We start from the raw sequence: 18542 nt of genomic DNA, 5'->3' as shown, positions 1-18542 counted from the left end.
ATGCTATATGCAGATAAAACTATAGCTGTATTTCCCTATAAGCATAAATGCACATATTAGAAAAAGATAAACATCCAAAAATCAACAATGTGTATTGCAGTTGGTTAGGTCAAGTTTGGTAATTACATTGTTCAAGTTTTCTAGATCCTTTTTTTTTTTTCATTTTTCCTGCTCCTAAGGGAACAGGGGTTAACATTCTCACTGTGATTATGGACTTGTCCTTAAAGTTTATTAATTTTTGCTTTACATATTTTGAAGTATATTATTAGATATGTACAAATTTAGAATTATTATTAAGTATCGAAATAAAGACTCCTGCAAGAAAGTTAGAGAAAGGACAATTAAACTCAAAGAAAATAACACATGGAAATAAATAACAAAGACAAGAGTGAGCATTAATGAAACAGAGAGAAAACATAGATAAGAGAGGATCAAAAAAACCAAAAGTTAGTTCTTTGAAATAAAAAAAATTGATAAATCACTGGTGAAACTGATCAAGAAACGAAGAGATGCAGCACACATAACCATGTAAGAATAAAAAAGGACACCACTACAAATCCTATACTTAAAAAAATGAGAGAATGTTACAAAAAGCTTTGTACCAAGAACTAAGAAAATTTAAATGGAGTTAAATTCCTAAAGCTAATAAATAAACAAAAACTGTATAATTTACCAACATGGACACAAAAAGAAACAGAAAACAGTTACACTCTTATAAAATGTTTAATAAATTGAATTCAAAATGAAAAGCCTTCCCACAGAGAAACCCCAAGTCTAGGCAGCTCCTGAATGGATGTTACTAAATGTTTAAGGAAGAAATAACACCATTCTAATAGAAACGCTTTCAGGATCCTATTCTGAAGGATGACACCAACTTATTTTATGAGTGCAGTCTAACCTTGATTATAAAACCTGGCAAGAACATTACAAAGAAAGAAAAATTTAGGCCAATCCATCTTAACATAGAAGCAAAACTTTAAAAAGTATCTTAATAGATGTGAAAAAGTATTTGATAAAATTTAACATCCGCTCATGATATTAAAAAGAAAATAACCTGTAATGAGCTAGAAACTGAAGGAAACACCCTTAACATAATAAAGGATATACTTTTAAAGACCTTTAACAAAAGTATTGCAAGCATTCCAGCTGAGATGGAATAGAAGACCACAAAGCTCACTCTTCCCACTTGGAGCAAGCGTTACGCTGGCGTTCTTAAGCAAAGCAGAAATGCAATGAAAGGAAACACAAGGTGTTAGTGTCAGAAGGAAATTAAACTTGTATTATTCACATATCACATGAATGGGTCTGGAGTAAAACCCAAAAGAATTTATCCAGATAAACAGTAAAATAACAAGTTTAGCATATATAAATTTCTACATGTTAATTTAAAAAACAAATTTAAAATATTTATCAATGACATAAACAAATTTGAATTCCTAAGGCATACGTCTAACAAAAGGTTTGTAGAACCTTTGTACGGAAAACTGGAAATATTGAGAAAAACTGTAAAAGCCCTAAAGAAATGGGGGAATATTCCATGTTCCTTGATTGAAAAACATCATATGGTAAAGGCATTATTTCCCCTAATTTGACTATAAACTAAATAATTTATATTAAGATCAGATTTGTCTTGACAATTGACATGCTAATTCTAAAATTCATATGGAAATACAAAAGGCCAAGAAGAGCAAAGACAGTATGGAAGAAGAGTTGCTCCAACAGAATTCAAGACTGATCATAAAGCCATAGTATTTAAAACAGTATGGAATTGATGCAAAGACAGACAAAGACCAATAGACTACAACAGCATCCTGAAAGAGGAAATCTGTCTTATGAATGAGGGGCAGTGAGAGAAAGCAGGCTTTTTAATAAATGGTGCTAGACTATATTAGACACACAAATCAAGTTTAAGTGGACTGCAGATATAAACATGAAAGTCAAAATAGTGACATTCTGAGAAGATTATATAGGAGAATGCCTTCATGACGTCAGCGTAGGAAAACATTGTTTAAAGAACAATGTTTAAAAAAACGCCAACATAGAGAAAAAGATTGATAAATTTGACTACATTAAAATTAGGGTCTTCTACTCATCTAAAGACGTTGATGATGCAAGTAAAAACATACAGAAGACCTGGCAGCACCTGCCGCCAACAAAGGATTTGTATCCCGTGTAGGTGAGAACTAAAAATCAATAAGGAAAAGACAGGTAATAGATAAATGGGCAAGTGAATTAAACAGGCACTTCAGAAGAGAGAATAACAAGCTGGCCAGAAACAGAAAAAGATGCTCAACCTCAGTAATCACCAGGGAAATGTACATTAAAACCAGGAGATACGATTGCATACTTAACAGATGGCTAAAATATTGACAATACCAAGTGTTGGCAAGCAGCGTATTCTGCTAGTAGGAGGGTAAATTGGTGCAACCACTTTGGAAAGCTGGTAGTAGCTATTAACAAGAAACAAATACATCTCCTATGCCTCAGCAACTCCACTCTTAGATGAATAGTCAACAGAAATGTGAGTGTGTATTCACCAAGAGGTGTGTTCAAACATGATCATAACAGCACTATTTGTAACAAAAGCCAGTTGGAAAAAACCCAAATTTCCATTAATATCAGAATGTTCCGATTGTAATATATTCATATAATAGAACACAATGCAGCAATGAAAATGATCAAATTGCATTAACATGCATGGATTTCATAAACTTAAAGTAATCCTTACTCTATAATTTCATGTATACAAACTCAAAAGTAAGGCAAAAGCACATTCAACTTAAAATAGTATGATGTTTTAGAGACACATGCTTCTGGACTAAATATCATAGGAAGTGATCCCTGTGACTCTCTCCCTCTGAGAGAGAGAAGAGGAAGTGATCCAGTGGGGGCTTCTGGGTATCAGCAACGTCCCACGTCTTCACCTGAATAATAGGGACATTGGTGTTGCTTTGTGACACTTCATTGGACGGTTCAGTGCTGTGTACACTTCTATATGTGTTTCATTTCATAATTTTTTAAAGGTTAAAACAACAATAAAATTAATCCAGAAAGAAGCACAAGGAAGTCACTGCCTATGTAGCTGTCTTTCCCAACTCATCTGGAGCCTCTGCACCTGGCAAGTAGACGGTGCTTAACAGAATTTTGGGGAATGAATGACTAAATATATTGGGGTGCACTGAAATTTTCAAAAGCATAAAGCCTCAATTATTTGCCAGAAAATTTTCAGAAGACAATTTGACCTCTAACGTAGGTGACGTAGGTTGCTGGAGAAACTGGGTTTGATTCAGAGTTTTGTCCTAGAAGGTAAATCTAATCTGATTTCTGGCTTTTCTCTTAATAAACCCAACTTTAATTATTTTATCTTTAAAGAAACGTTAAGGTCACTTTTCACCTTCTGGAAAGTTCAACAACAAGGAAGTGACAGAAAGCACTTGGAGGCCAGAACTCACAAGAAAAATAAAAGAAGGCACGTCAAATGCCCTTCTCGTGGGCTGATGACTTCCAGAGGTTCTACCCCACACCTTCATGCTCTGCTCATAGAGGGCACATGGTAAGCATCTCAAGGAATCCTCTGAGGCCTGACAACATGAGAATCAACTGGAAACGCCTGCTAGATTGTGATTCTTTGTGCGTTTCCAGGCTCCAAGCTCAGATGCTTGTATGCATCATGAAGTCAAACATTGAGAACCACCATGTGATGGGATATGCAAGGCCAGTCTGGCTGACTGAATAAACTGAAGAATAGCAATCAAAACTCAAAGGCTGGCTGGGAATTTAACAAGCCTGGGCCCATCACTTAGCAGCTGTGTCAGGCAAATGTAATAAAGAAGAGAATCTAATCCGAGGAAACTGGGGCACCGAGGCATGCCGAGACCTCACGCTCTTGCAGACCCAGCATGGGGTTCCAAGGAGATCTGAATCAGTATTAGGACACAAGATGCTGACCGGGAGTCTCAGTCAGCCCCAAACTGCTCAAAGACTGGCATGAGAGAAGATGAATTTCATCTGCAGTGGGTTTGGAAGGACCCCAGTGGGGGTAGGTGTGCAGTGTTCATAAGCAGCCAACATAATTCTGGAGAGTTTCAGTTGCAAGCTTGTGAAAAACTGCTTTCTGGGGAAATCCCCCCAAGTCAGTTTGTTGTTCAAGGTTGTTAACAATCACTGTGTGACCTTTATACAGGATCTGACAAGGATCTGTGCATGTGCTAATGATGTTGTTCTCCATTTGCCTGAGAATTCTGGGACTTTGAACAACTCCCTACCTCCACAGCCCCCGTATAGAAAGGGTGACGTCTCAGCACTCACGTGTGCAAGACTGCGTGAGGCAGCTGGTTGAGGAGTAACAGCTGCCAAGATTTGGACATTCCTTCTGCACTTACTGGGGGCTTGGTTGCACACCTGTCTGTGGTGGTCCACCTGTCATCTTGCAACCATGACTCAGCATTTCCGTCACTTGTCGTTGTGGGATCTGCCTCGACCTGACATGACATTATTTCCTCTGGATTTTTTTCCCCCTTTCAAGTCATGGCCACATTTAAGTTAAAGAAATCCTTTAGAAAACAAAAACTAAATTCACATGGAAGCCACGAGGGAGCAAGTACAGGAGAGCAGTGGCTTCTGTTAACAGCAGAATAAACAAGAAATGACAGTGGTCCTAGGGACAGGTAGAAGCATCCCTCTGCTCCTTTCCTTCTTAGAAGGCAGAAAATGAGGACAGAGTATCTTGGGGGAAGACATGCAAATACTTGCCCTTGTGAGCATAGGCTGCCGTTTCCAATAATCCATGTCTAAGGCAAGAAGAAAGAAATTTTAGATGATAGAGAATGCACATGAGAAAAAAATAATCCGAAATAAAATATTTTTAAAGCATCCATCTGTTTGGATGAAGCCTCTGAAGCTGGGAGACAGCTCAGTTAATATATGAGTAACTGGAAAACATGAGCATGACCACCCCGCTTTTGAAAAATGCCTGCACCCCACCGTTTCAATGAATAAAGGAGTTATCTGCCAACTTTACTGCCAGCTTTAGCTTATGAGTTGAGCTGAATCTTTTAATTAAAAATGTATAATGTAATAATAATACTTAAACTCATATTGCACCTTTTCCCCAGGAAGCTCAAAGAACCTTCTTAACATCAAATTATTCATCTTTTATAGCAATCCTGGTCATGTCTATGGGAGCCAAAATATTTTAGCAAGTACTTAAAAATAATGTTTAATGAATGATTTTTTTTTTCCTTTTTGCACTCTGCAAGGAACAAAGACAAAGAAAGGTTAAGCATGGCGACAGAGCAAGCTGGAGCTGTGGCAGGAACAGCTCCTCCCCTGTGCTCTGTGCCACCTTTAGACACAATCAGGTAACAGGGGAGCCTGGGGCAAAAAGCACAGGTGGGAGGGATCCCCGGCTGCACATTGAAATTACCTTGGATCCCCTGAAAACAGATCTCTGGTTGTGCCCAGGCATAGGTTGAAATACCTAAGCCTGGGCTCCCAATACACAGAACAACTAAAACAGAGTCTCTTGAAGTGGATCTCAGGCACTTTTATTTTTAACAGTTCTGCAAGTGATCCTGACAGGCAGCCTTGGTTGCACACCACCAGGATATTGAAGACCACTGGATGGCTGGACGCTCACACCTGTAATCCCAGCACTTTGGGAAGCCGAGGTGGGCAGATTATTAGGTCAGCAGTTCGAGACTAGCCTGGCCAACATGGTGAAAACCCATCTCTACTAAAAATACAAAATTTAGCTGGGTGCGGTGGTGGGCGCCTGTAATTCCAGCTACTCAGGAGGCTGAGGCAGGAGAATCACTTAAACCTGGGAGGCGGAGGTTGCAGTGAGCCGAGACCACACCATTGTACTCCGCACTGGACAAGGAGTCAAGACACTGGTCCAATTCCCAGCTTTCCTGCTGTGTGACTTCTATAAGTAACTAAAGCTCTTATGGGCTTCAGTGTCTTCATTTAGAAAACGACACCACTGACATTTCTGATTCTAAGAGTTAATCATTTCCAAGGATCTTTGTTGAACACCAGAGAAAACTGTTGTTGTCTCTTCTTACAAAGCAATATCAGACCATATCCCTGAATCAGTGAGTCTCAATTTTTTTATGTGTAAGAAGCAGCTGGGAGATTTTTTTTTTAAATGCAGATTCCTCGGCCCCACCCTTAGCATTCTAGTGCAGGAGGTCTGAATATGTACTTTTCCTAAGTTCTGATGTGGGCAGTCCTTGGCACATACTCTAAGAACCAGTGCCCTGCATGAACAGGCTCTTACCAAGGGTTGGTAACAAGATCCCTCCCTAATAGGGTATGGGCCTGGGGCCATTATAATGTGTCACCTGCCTTCCCTCCCTTCCCCTTGCCTGGGAAAAATCATGTTTGGTCAGGTGAGATGACCATACTGAAAAGAGAACTCAGATTTGAATCGCAACTCTGTCACTACCTAGGAGATCATGGGAAAGTCAGTCTCTCAGAGCCTCCACTTTCTCACCTATAAAATAAGGTGATAGAACCTACTTTGAGGGTTGCTATAGTAACTAAAGATGATGGATATAAAGCATAAGCACCCATGTTTATCACAGCACTATTCACAATAGCCAAGATATGGAATCAACCTAGGTATTCAACAATAGAGGAATGGATAAAGAAAATGTGGTACCCGAACACCATGGAATACTATTCATCCATAAGAAAGAATAAAATCTTGCCATTCATGGCAACGTGGATGGAACTGGGGGACATTATGTTAAGGCTTATTTTAATAACCCAGGAACAGAAAGTTAAACACTGCATGTTCTCACTCATATGTGGAAGCTAAAATAGGTTAATCTCATAGAAGTGAAAAGTAGAAAAGAGGACAGCAGAGGCAGGAAAGGGTAGGGGAAAGGGTGAGAGAGGTTTGTTAAAGGATATAAAGTCACAACCAGATAAGAGAAATACGTTCTGGTGTTCTATACCTCTGTAGAATAACTATGGTTAATAATAATGTATTACATGGTTTTAAATCACTAGAAGGAAGATATTAAATATTCCCAACACAAAGAAATAATAAATAATGGTGATGATGTGAATTGCCCTGATCTGACCATTACACATATATGTATTAAAACACACTTTGTACCTCATGAATATGTATAATTATTTGTCAATTTAAAAGCTAAAATTAAAAATAAAACATAGGTACCCAATCCGTATGACAGACAGCTCCTTAAGACACTGCAGTCTTGTTGGGGAAAGGAAAGCAAAGGCAGCATGCAGACCAGGAACAGGTACGCACGTTGGGGTGGGCAGGAAGGCAAGGGAGGCTTTGCCTTTGGTGACTGGGGATGGGGCCAGGTTCTGGACAGATGGCTAGGGATGTTCCTCCTCCTTCAGCTGCTGCCTCTCTGAATGGATAAAGAAAATGTGGTACCTGAACACCATGAAATACTATTCATCCATAAGAAAGAATAAAATCTTGCCATTCATGGCAACGTGGATGGAACTGGGGGACATTATGTTAAGGCTTATTTTAATAACCCAGGAACAGAAAGTTAAACACTGCATGTTCTCACTCATATGTGGAAGCTAAAATAGGTTAATCTCATAGAAGTGAAAAGTAGAAAAGAGGACAGCAGAGGCAGGGATACTGTCCATCTTTGTCAGTATCCCAAAAATATATGACTTGGGACAAGCAACTCAATTTACAATGCCCCAAAGAGAGCTCAGATTCAACTGTACTGACAATACCGTGGCCAAAGCAAAGATAAAGTATGCACTAAGCCCATTAGAAATGTGGAAGGAAAGAGCACCCATGTGCTTTCCCTGTATGTAAATAATAACAGTGGCTGGAGCCAATGCCACTGGAAACCCGAATGTCAGCAAAAGCAGTAAAAGGCCAGAAAACATGTTCACAGACATCACGGAATACTATGCAGCCACAACAAGGAACAAGATCATGTCCTCTGCAGCAATATGGATGCTGGAGGCCATTATCCTAAGCAAACTAACACAGGAACAGAAAACCAAATACCACATGTTCTCACTTACAAGTGAGAGCTAAACGATGAGAACCTGTGGACACAAGGTGGGGAACAATCACATACCAGGGATTACTTGAGGGTGGAGAGCGGGAGGGGGAGAGGATGAAGAACTACCTATGGGGTAAGATGCTTGTTATGTGGGTAACAAAATAATCTCTACACCAAACCTCCAAGACATGCAGTTTATCTATATAACAAATCTGCACAGGTATCCTTGAATCCAAAAGTTAAAAACAAAAGGTCTGGAGAAGAAAACCAGCTGAAGGAACTCAGTGTGATAGGGCAAAGGCCCACCTGGGAAAAGCTGGGACTACAGGTGTACATCACCACACCCACTAATTTTTTGTGTTTTCAGTCGAGACAAGGTTTCACCACGATGGCCAGGCTGCTCTAGAACTCCTGGCTTCAAGTTGATGCACCTACCTCAGCCACCCAAAGTGCTGGGATTACACGCATAAGCCACCATGCCTGGCCTGAGAAATGCAAATCTTAACCAGACCACCTGTCTAAAGGTTGTGGGGAGCACCCAGCAGAGACAGAGGCAATGGGCTCCACCACACTCATGGCCAAGTGACTAATGAAGACAGGCAAAGATTGGGCTTCCCTTTCATGGATGGGAATTGCCTGCTCGGATATGCAGGTAATAAATAACATTGAGCAAGCGCCTGGGGCTGGCCATCACATGTAGAATGGCTCAAGTGTGTCATTTGTGCCTATGTCTCCCTTTCAGACCAAGGAACCTCTCCCTAGAGAAACACTGCAAGGTCGTATGAGCTTGTTCTTTGCACTGCTAGGTGAATCTCACAAAGACAAGCCATGGTTTCCCTCCACTCCATGGCCACGTCTTGAAGCCTTGTTCTTCTGTAGAGCTACAGGTGGGACCCAGGATTTCGAGCAAGAACCTGTGGCCACACTGGTGGATGTCTGCTTCTCAGAGCAAGGAAAACCATCTCAGGGATGGGCTTGACTTACAGAGGTAGGTTTGGTAGGTGTTTGTTTGAGGCAGAGTCTTGTTCTGTAGCCCAGGCTAGAGTACAGTGGTTCTATCTCGGCTCACTGCAACCTCTGTCTCCTAGGTTCAAGCAGTTCTCATGCCTCAGCCTCACAGAGTAGCTGGGATCACTGGCATGAGCCACCATAGCTTGCTAATTTTTGTATTTTTAGTAAAGAGGAGGTTTTGCCACGTTGGGCAGGCTGGTCTCAAACTCCTGGCTTCCCATGATCTGCTCACCTCAGCCTCTCGAAGAGCTGGATTACGGTGTGAGCCACTGTGCCTGGCCCAGAGGTAGCTTTTGAAGGTATATTAAATGTGTGGTTTCAGCAGTCCTTCTGTTTGACCCCTCTGTTCCTCTCCCGCTAAAGGGAATTGAGCGGCCAACTACAGAGGAAGAATTTCCTGAAAGAGTCTTCTGCTCAGACAGTTCATTTTAAAGCAAGCACCACTCTGTGGAGGCCCCATAAGTTCTCCTAAAGACATTATGCTGGAATTAAGAAGAGCCCTGCAGTGGCTTTAAGGTGTTCTGGGAACCTGCTTAAGATTCTCACTTAAACAAGCTGTCTGATAGACCTATGGGATTCCAGCTTCATGAAAGTACTTTATCCACTTAATATGGATTTATCTGAAGTTCACTGTAAACCAAGTGACCAGTGAAACCAGTGACTGTTCTCAGAACTGCTCAAGGAAGATGTTAGGAGAAAAGAGAAAGGGTCTTCTTCCACCTTACAGAGAAAAGCTCTGTTAAAAAGCCCTCTGACATTAAAAACTCATTTTCACAGAAATTTAAGTCTGCAGCAGGCTCCAGCTTAGTTTCCAAAAGCACATCACCCCCCCAAGAGGAAACCTGAAGAGGAAGAAAAGAGAGAGCTGTCTTTCTGCACAAGGAACATGTTGTCTATACTCAAAGGTGCTCAAGGAACACCCTGAATCTACCAAGGTACTGAAGCTCCTGCTAGAGGGATTTGGCTTTTTAAGCCATCGTAACCGCCTGATACGGTTTGGCTCAGTGTCCCCACCCAAATCTCATCTAGAATTGTAATCCCCATATGTTGAGGAAGGGATCTGGCGGGAGGTGATTGGATTAAGGGAACAATTACCCCCATGCTTTTTGCATGATACTGAGGAGTTCTCACGAGATCCGATGGTTTTGAAAGCACCAGTTTCCCCTGTGCTCTCTCTCTCCTGCCACCATGTACGACATATGTTGCTTCTCCTTCTGCCAGGATTGTAAGTTTACTGAGGCCTGCCAGCCGTGGAGAAGTGTGAGTCAATTAAACCTCTTTTCTTGATAAATTATCCAGTCTCAGTTAGTATCTTTATAGCAGTGTGAAAATGGACTAATACACCACCCTGCCCAGAAACAGAATCTAAAGGAGGAATCTGGGTCCTGTAGAACGTTGCCTCATAGCCTGCGTATGACTCTTACCCAAACCAGGAGCTGTGTGCAGTTAGTTACTTGGTTCTGTAGTTAAGCAACAAAAGAAAAACTCCCTTCCAGCCAGTATAGCCAGTGCCACAAGGGCTGCGACGAATTCTGCAGCCCAAAAGGTGGTTAAGTAAGGAATTACTTTCATCAATGACGACAATTAACAGATGTTGGCAAGAAATAGGTTGATTCTTCCTTCTCTCATTTCTCTCATAGAAGAGCTGCTCATAATATAAATGAATCCTAAACTGATTTCATTTTAGTCTCTTTAAGACGTTTAGCTTTCACATTGCTCATTCTTTGCGGTGTGCCAAGCAGAGCTCCTCGCCACACACAGTCTGACTGCTACTCCTTGCAGCAGGGCTTCAGCGAGGATTCAGCATCTTTTATGTCCTGATGACGTACGTGTTGAGTAAGTGTTTGTAAAGTGAATTCAAGTAAACTCAATCTTGCTTCACCTCTGTCTTTTCTTATGAAATGTAGGAAAGAGGTATATTTACTCCGGAAAAGTATTCCCAAGCAGACATAACTGAGTTGGTTTTGGAAAGGAAGCAGCCCAGACGGTGGCCAGCACCCTGGCCTTTAGTCACTGTACTTACTAGGTCAGCAGCCCTGTGCCCACAGGGTGTATTTTCAGTCCTTTGCCAATTCTAGGGTCTCCTCTCCACCATATGGGTCACCTCCTCTGTTCCCTGGGCCATAGACATTTTCGCCCATGCTTGGGGTCATGCAGGCTCCAGTCTTGCAGAAGCAGCTTGAAGAAGCACAGACATCTCTCAGGTTGGAGACTTTGGGGCCGTAAAGTGAATTTATTCAGTTCTGCACATCCAGACCTCTATAAATTGAGTTCACTTGGAATAAGCAATTTGAATTAGAATAAGGGGGCCATGTGAGATGGGGTAATGGCGTACACATGGGAGAATGAGGTGGGAATTAGACAGAGGGATCTGTGCGTGCCCAAGAGAACCGCTGCCTACCACCACCTTGCTTCTGTAGCACACTTCACTGTCATAAAGCATTTTAATGGATAGAAACTTAGTTTTTAAAAAATCTGCATCTCAGACAGGACTGACCCATGGCGTGAAAGGAATCCAGGTCACAATGACAAGTTCTGAGGCTGCAACAGGTCTGTCCCTAAATTGCCATTTAATTCTGGGAAGGCTCTTACCTCATTCCAGACTCAGTTTCTCTATAGGTCAAACAAAAACTAAATCGGGATGAGGGCTTGAGTTATATGATTTCTCTGAATCCCTCAACTCCAAACCTTGATGATGTCGTTTATTATAACAAGGTGTTCTGTGTAACGGATCAGAGTGGGGTTTTTGTGACATTCTAATTAGTTAAACTCCATGCATTTAGATCAACCTTGTAGAGAAAAAAAAAAAAACATGCTGGCTTGGGATTAATTCCAGCTGGGCTGCTTACTCATCAGCTGTGTGACCTTAACAAAGGGAATACCTCTCTGAGCCTCAGTTTCCTAATCAGGAAATGAGAACAATAAGACTCATCTTGTAGAATCATCGTGCATGTTAAATGAAATATTGAATCTGAAAGCACTTTTAAACTTTAATGACCTATAACAATGTAATTAATTATTATTGTTACTATTATTACCATCATTCCAAAAATTCATTAGCCTTCTAAGAATTACCTGGCAAGGAAAATAAATAAATTCAACAGCCCTTACTATTTGCCCAGCATAAATCCTGAGCAGGGAGCACAGGCTATGTATAAAGCAGAGAAAAGAAATTCTCAAAGTTTGGCTTTTTCACTGCTACGTGATATCAGTGGTATAGATTTCTAGGTCTCTCTCCAGCCCCCCCATAAACCACATAGAACAAAGAAAGCCTAGGGTGTTAATAATCACGACTTTCTCTAGCGTCAGGGCAACACAATCTCTTTATACAGATCTTTCAAAGACCAACAAAATTACCATTCAAATTAAAAATAAATACACCATTGTACTTAGAAAGGCAATGTCTGCTCTTCCAAACTTCCAAAAATGACTGGAGCACATCATGACTGCAATGCAAGGACCTGAACTGTCCTTTGGAAACACGTGGTCTTATCTTAGGTTGCATAATAATAAAGCTGACTCCCTGCTGCTATGCCTATGTACAAGCCCCTCCCTGCACATCTGGGGCTGAGTGTTAAGAATTATACATGAATTCCATTAAATACGTAGAGAAAAAAGAAGGATATGTGCAGACCTGTACAATACTTGAAGGTGATTTCTTACTCCCTTTCTTGGAATGACTACATAGTATGTAGTTACGTACAGGGATGGAAAGAAGCTTAACAGAAGGACTTCATCACAGGGCAATATTTAGGAAGCCTATTTTGGTTTTCTCTGTTCACCAATGTTCCTGAGCTTGACTGTTTTTAAAGCACTGGGTAACGTAGGCCATAAGTTTTGGCAGGGAAGTCTATATATATATGAACCAAGTAAACTTTAAATAGAATCTCAGGGAAACCACAGCTTGCATAGGCTGCATGCAAGAGGGAAAAAGTGAATTTATTTTTAGAAACCATAAGGCTTTGTCATATTTATTATGACTTTTTCTTATACCTTGAAAGTAAAAGCAAAGATAGCAAGTACTTTAAGGGCAAGACACCATCTTATCCATCCTTTACAATTTCGAGGAGGAGCAAAATAGGCGCTTAAAAAAATGCTTATCATGGCAGGGCTCCATGGCTCATGCCTGTAATCCCAGCACTTTGGGAAGCTGAGGCAGGTGGATTACATGAGCTCAGAAGTTTGAGACTAACCTGGGCAACATGGTGAAACCTCATCTCTACAAAAAAAATACAAAAATTAGCTGGACGTGGCGGCACATGCCTATAGTCCAAACTACTTGGGAGACTGAGGTGGGAGGATCCGTGGAGCCCAGCGGAGGTTGCAGTGAGCCAAGATTGTGTCTCAAAAAAAAAAAGCTTATTAAATTATTTAAAAAGTAAAATGTTTCATAAAGGAAGTATACACTAAATCATGACAATAGTTTCCAGATTATTATAAAAGCTTCATTCCGAAATAAAATCAGTTACAGTGTTAAGAGACTGAAACTAATTTCTAATTAACTCAATGAAATATAAGTTCTTTGCTTCATGGAAATTTGGGACCAGAATTAATTCTTGATTCATGCCTATTCCAACTTCAGCCCTGCTGGTCTTCTGAGATATATCATCAACAATTTGACATTCTAATTAGTTAAATTTTTAAAAAGTCTGAACGTATCTACATAAAGTAAAAACAAAACAAAAGTTGTTTCAGCCAACAGATGTGGGGTAATTGCTAGAAGTAAATGAATATCTTGTCACTACCAATACATTTAGGGATAATTGCTAGAAATAAGTGTCTACCTTGTCAATCTGTCACTGCTTGTCACAGTTCTTTCTTTTCCTAAATGAATTACATCTAACACAGAACTGATACGTAGTAATTGATTTAATCCTCTGAGTAACGCACACCTTCTGTATGACTAAATACAGTTTTGCACAGTATATTTACTGTACTTTTTATTGAGTAACATGGAAATGAGTGCTGAGTTGGCAGCCTAATAATAAATAGCCCTAGTGTTATCTGAGTTGCTCTCTTGCATTGACAAAAATGGTGATAAATTAGATTGTAATTGAGATAGAGAAAAAAGACTATCGCTCCTAATGCAGAGATTAATTAACCCTCTATCCCAGCCCTCATTACACACTCCTGCTTTCTGGTCAGCATGCAGATGCAGCCCTGAATCAGAGAGAAAAGCCCAGGGTATTGAGCTGTCACTCAGCCCTGCACCCCTGTGGCTGTGCAAGCTGAGCCACATGAGTAGCTTCCAGGGAGAGGTAAACACTTTACCTTCTTGCATACAGACGGGCTTATCGCTTGGGATCCAGCCTAGGGTTCCATTAAAATGCTTCATACACAGTCTCTTTGCAGAGCCCTTCAGCTTGAATCCGTCTTGGCAGTGAAATCGGGTTACAGAGCCTTCAAAGAAAACCCCTCCGCTGGGGGTCCTGAAGCCATTCTCGGGGATGCCAGGGTCAGCACACACATGAAGGTCATCGAACCCTACATCAACAAAGAGAGAAAAAGGTGCTTCTAAGTATGTTTACCCAATGCCAAGGGCCTTCTTACATAAATGGCAGACCCTGCATGACGTTATACGCCTTGGACACATAATAACTGAATGGGTACCAAGAACAAATATGCATAACTCTATGTAGATGGGGATTGGTGTGCCCATCTACCTCCACTCCCAGCACAGCCTACTGGTGCCAGGTTAGGCTGGACACCATCAAGATGTGATGGGGAAGTCTCAACCCAGACCTAGGAGATAGTAAGTATCACTGGGGCTCTTGGAAAATTTACCTGGTTTCCAGGTGATGCTCAGACATCGAACTCATGAGGTATCTGATTTTCTCGAACATACTGTGCTTGCAAAAGTTCCTCAGCTGTAGGTGAATTTCCCCACCCCAGCTTTTAACAGCACAGGAAGCATGGCACTGGCAGGATATCCAGAAGTCACTGCTACAGTGCTGACTTTGTGCAGAGGTGACAAAGAATTGGGGTGAGGGAAAAGCCATTCAAAGGCAGGCAGGAGGAGGGCACAGCATCCACATTTGACACTTGTACTTATTAAGCAGAAGCAGGTCTGATATTTTATCAAACTGATGATTGGTAAAAGGAGACATCATCCAGCCTTCTCAGCCCTCCTGCCACCACCCTGTTGAGACTGAATACCTCAATAGCACAAGCTGTATTGTAGCCCCAAAGGGGTATTTGAAAGTCATTAAATGATGGCTGCATGTTTTTAATTTGGGGGAAACTATTCTAGATTATCAAGTGGTTCCTAAACGATGAATGTTCATTTCCTTCCATCTGGAAGGAAGGACATTCTCATGCCCTTTCCATTGCTGCTGGTTTTTCCACCTCAGTATGATTATGAATATTGAAACACATATTCATGATGGTTCTGAGCCATGGGGTCCAGGCTCCCCTTGTCAGCTGACTGGATGTTGGGGTAAGGGAAAGGTCTAAGAGACTTTGTGCCCAGACAGCTGGGATGAAGGCGGATAAACAAACATGGGTGTTGTGAGCCATAGCTAGGGCCAAGAATAAGGGAGCATTCGCTGTGTACATGTATTGAAACATATATTCATGATGCTATTGAGGTGGAAAAATTAGCAGCAATGAAATTCATGGTTTTATACAGTTTAGAAAGCCTAGAAGCACAGAGCCAGAGCCCTGAAACCTGGCTAATCTGGACATTTCTAGCTGCCTACAGGTGAAAGTCATGTATGTAAGTCAAATAGACCCAGTGTCAGCTCTCATAATGCGGGGGACCGGTGCATGTATCAGTCAATGGGAGGCCACAGAAGGGCATATGATTGTGCTGTACAGAGGATGGAAACCCCTGCAAGGCCTTGAGTGGGATCCTTTCAAAGACCAGACATCAGTCAGCCAGCAGGGAGGAAGGGTGCTGTGGGTGCAGGCTGGAAGGCACGAAGGTGAGAGGCTGCTGAGCACCTGTCAGGAAAGGTGCTGAGCACTCTGCCAGCTGGGGAAAGGGTGCCTGCTAGGGGTGGGCTGTGGGGATAAAGGAAGGGAAAGAGATGGAGGCAGACTGTGACAGCTCTGTGTGTTAGCTCAGGGTTTGGATTTGATGTGGGAGAGAGGAACACGGGAATTAAGACTGAGAGTTTTGAGCAGGGACGTGGTTAGGATCAGATTTGCATTTTAGAATGACCTCTTTGGTGCCCATGTGAAGGACTGATGGCTACAGACCAGGAAAAGGGTGGGAAGATAATCTGAAATGGCTCCTAGGCCACCAGCTGCACCTTAGGATCACTGGCATCTCTATCCAAGGACAGATCAATTGAGCTTGGCTCTCTCTGTGTGGGGTGTGGTGGGGCTGCTTTTGAACAGCCAGTCTAGCACTTGTCTGAGGACAGGCATTTGAGAACTGTGGAATTTTATGGATCCTGCAGTACTCCAGATGAGTCAGAAACAAGGCAGAGACAGTGGAATGGGGAGGGCCACAGAGACATTAAGGACACAGAGTCACAAAACCTGGGACTGCCTGGATAAGGGCCAGGTGTGGGAGTGAGAGAGGAGAGAGGCAGCCAGGATGCCTTCCTTGTTCCCAGTTCTGGCATTGATGTCAGGGTAGACAGTGGTGCCATGTGTTCGGATTGACAGAACAAGACGAGATGAAGAGCCGGCCTAGGGAGAAGGGGAAGAGTTCAGTGTGGAGTGTGGTGAGTCTGAATTCTTGGGGATGACTGGTATAGATGTCTAGCCATCAGCTGGAGCATGAGCCAGAAGCTCTGCATGCCCTGTGCTGTGCATCCATGTATAAGGCACAGGTGGGCATGCCCTCCTGGAACTAGCATAGTGTGAAGGGAGGAGCTGCTAAGAACACATAAATAAGGGACACCCAGAAAAGATGATACGGTTTGGCTGTGTCCCCACCCAAATCTCATCTTGAATTGTAGTTCTCATAATCCCTACATGTCGTGGGAGGTAACTGAATCATGGGGTGGTTACCTCCATGCTGTTCCTGTGACAGTGAGTGAGTTCCCATGAGATCTGATGGTTTCATAAGGGACTCCTTGCTCTGCACTTCTCCTTGCTGCCACCATGTGAAGGACACATTTACTTTCCTTTCTGCATAATTCTAAGTCTCCTGAGGCCTCCTCCATCCTGTGGAACTATGAATCAATGAAACCGCTTTCCTTTATAAATTACCAAGTCTCAGGTATGTCCCTATAACAGTGTGACAATGGACTAATACAAAGGGCATAGAAAATCTAGGACCATCAAGAAGAAAGACCTAACCAGTGTCCCCAGAGGAAGGAAAACAATTTTGGGAAGGAAAAAATGGATAGCCATATCAATGTGACCCATTGGTCAACTAAGTAAAGATCTGAAAGCATCCACTAACTGAAGACAGAGAACACTGGGACCACTGCCGAGGCAGCTGCCGGGACAGTAAAGGACTGTCCCTGTGGAGGAAGCCTGTCTGCTAACATCTGGAGAGGGAAGGGTGACACAGTATGTGTGGACTGCTCTTGCAGGATGCTTAGTGTGAACAGAAGAACACAGGGAGGTGGCTGCCCATGGACTAGGGTCAAAGGAGGGATTTTATTATTGTTGTATTAAAGTTTTAAGATGAAAAAGAACTGAATGTATCTCTACACAGCAGGAAGAAAAACACTGGAAAATAAAAGGCTGTGGATGAAGACAAGTGAGGGGAAGGCAGGTGGGGTAAGTTGTCCCCACCTGAATGTGGGCAGGGAGGGGTCCAGGCCCTAACTAAAGGATCTGTCTCCCACTGAACCAGGGAGGGAAGTCACACCAGAACCTCTACCAAGGGACAATTCTCCCAATAATGTGTTCATCATTCAGGACACAGCTGAAATCGTGCCTCTTCCAGAGAGCCTTCCTTCCCCTGCAGAGTCTGAATAGAAGGCCTCTCTTTTCATCAAGGCACCCTGGGCTCACCTCTCTCAAAGGGTTCCTTGCTCTGACCATCATCACTGCTCTACTCAGTGATCTCCCCCACTGGGCTATGAACTCCTGTAGAGAAAGAGTAGGTCTTATTCTTCGCCTTCTTAGTATCTGGCATGGTGTGTGGTATATGATAGACATTCTACAAGTGTTGCTAATGAAGGATAAAGCAAGGGAGGGAGGGAGGGAGGGAGGGAGGGAGGGAGGGAGGGAGGGACAGACAGATGGGAAAGATGGGTGGGTAGACGGGTAAATGGATAGATGAATGGCCAGCTAGTTGGCTAGGTAAATAGATAAATGGGTAGATGAATGGATGGATAAATGGATGAATGGGTAGATGGATGTATGAATGGGTGGATGGATGGATGGATGGATGGATGGATGGATGGATGGAGCCTCATGACAACTACCCTGTTGGATCCATCTGGAACCATCCCCACCCATCAAACAGCAACACTAATGGCACCAATAGTCCCAGGAACTTATGAGTTCCACAGACAAGGGAGATGTGAAATTCCCTCCTTAGAGCACAGACACAGTCTCTCCTAACACCCTTTCATCTTTCTCTCTTCTCCCAACCTAAGTAGACTA

At 42.4% G+C, this 18542-nt stretch overlaps 1 protein-coding gene across 12 annotated transcripts in view; it reads right to left on the bottom strand.

The window, feature by feature from the left end:
• Nucleotides 1-18542, bottom strand: part of SUSD4 (sushi domain containing 4) — a 145532-nt gene that overhangs the window by 55498 nt on the left and 71492 nt on the right. For all 12 annotated transcript variants that reach the window (XM_078356386.1, XM_078356384.1, XM_078356385.1 and 9 more), the window contains one exon: nucleotides 14298-14510. In XM_078356386.1, the coding sequence (XP_078212512.1) occupies nucleotides 14298-14510 (213 nt within the window). The remainder of the gene's footprint in view (nucleotides 1-14297; nucleotides 14511-18542) is intronic.

The sequence above is a fragment of the Callithrix jacchus genome, chromosome 19, assembly GCF_049354715.1.
Source record: "Callithrix jacchus isolate 240 chromosome 19, calJac240_pri, whole genome shotgun sequence".
NCBI classification, from domain to species: domain Eukaryota; kingdom Metazoa; phylum Chordata; class Mammalia; order Primates; family Cebidae; genus Callithrix; species Callithrix jacchus.
The sequence above is the reverse complement of the archived record's forward strand: the minus strand, read 5'-3'. Positions and strand labels throughout refer to the sequence as shown.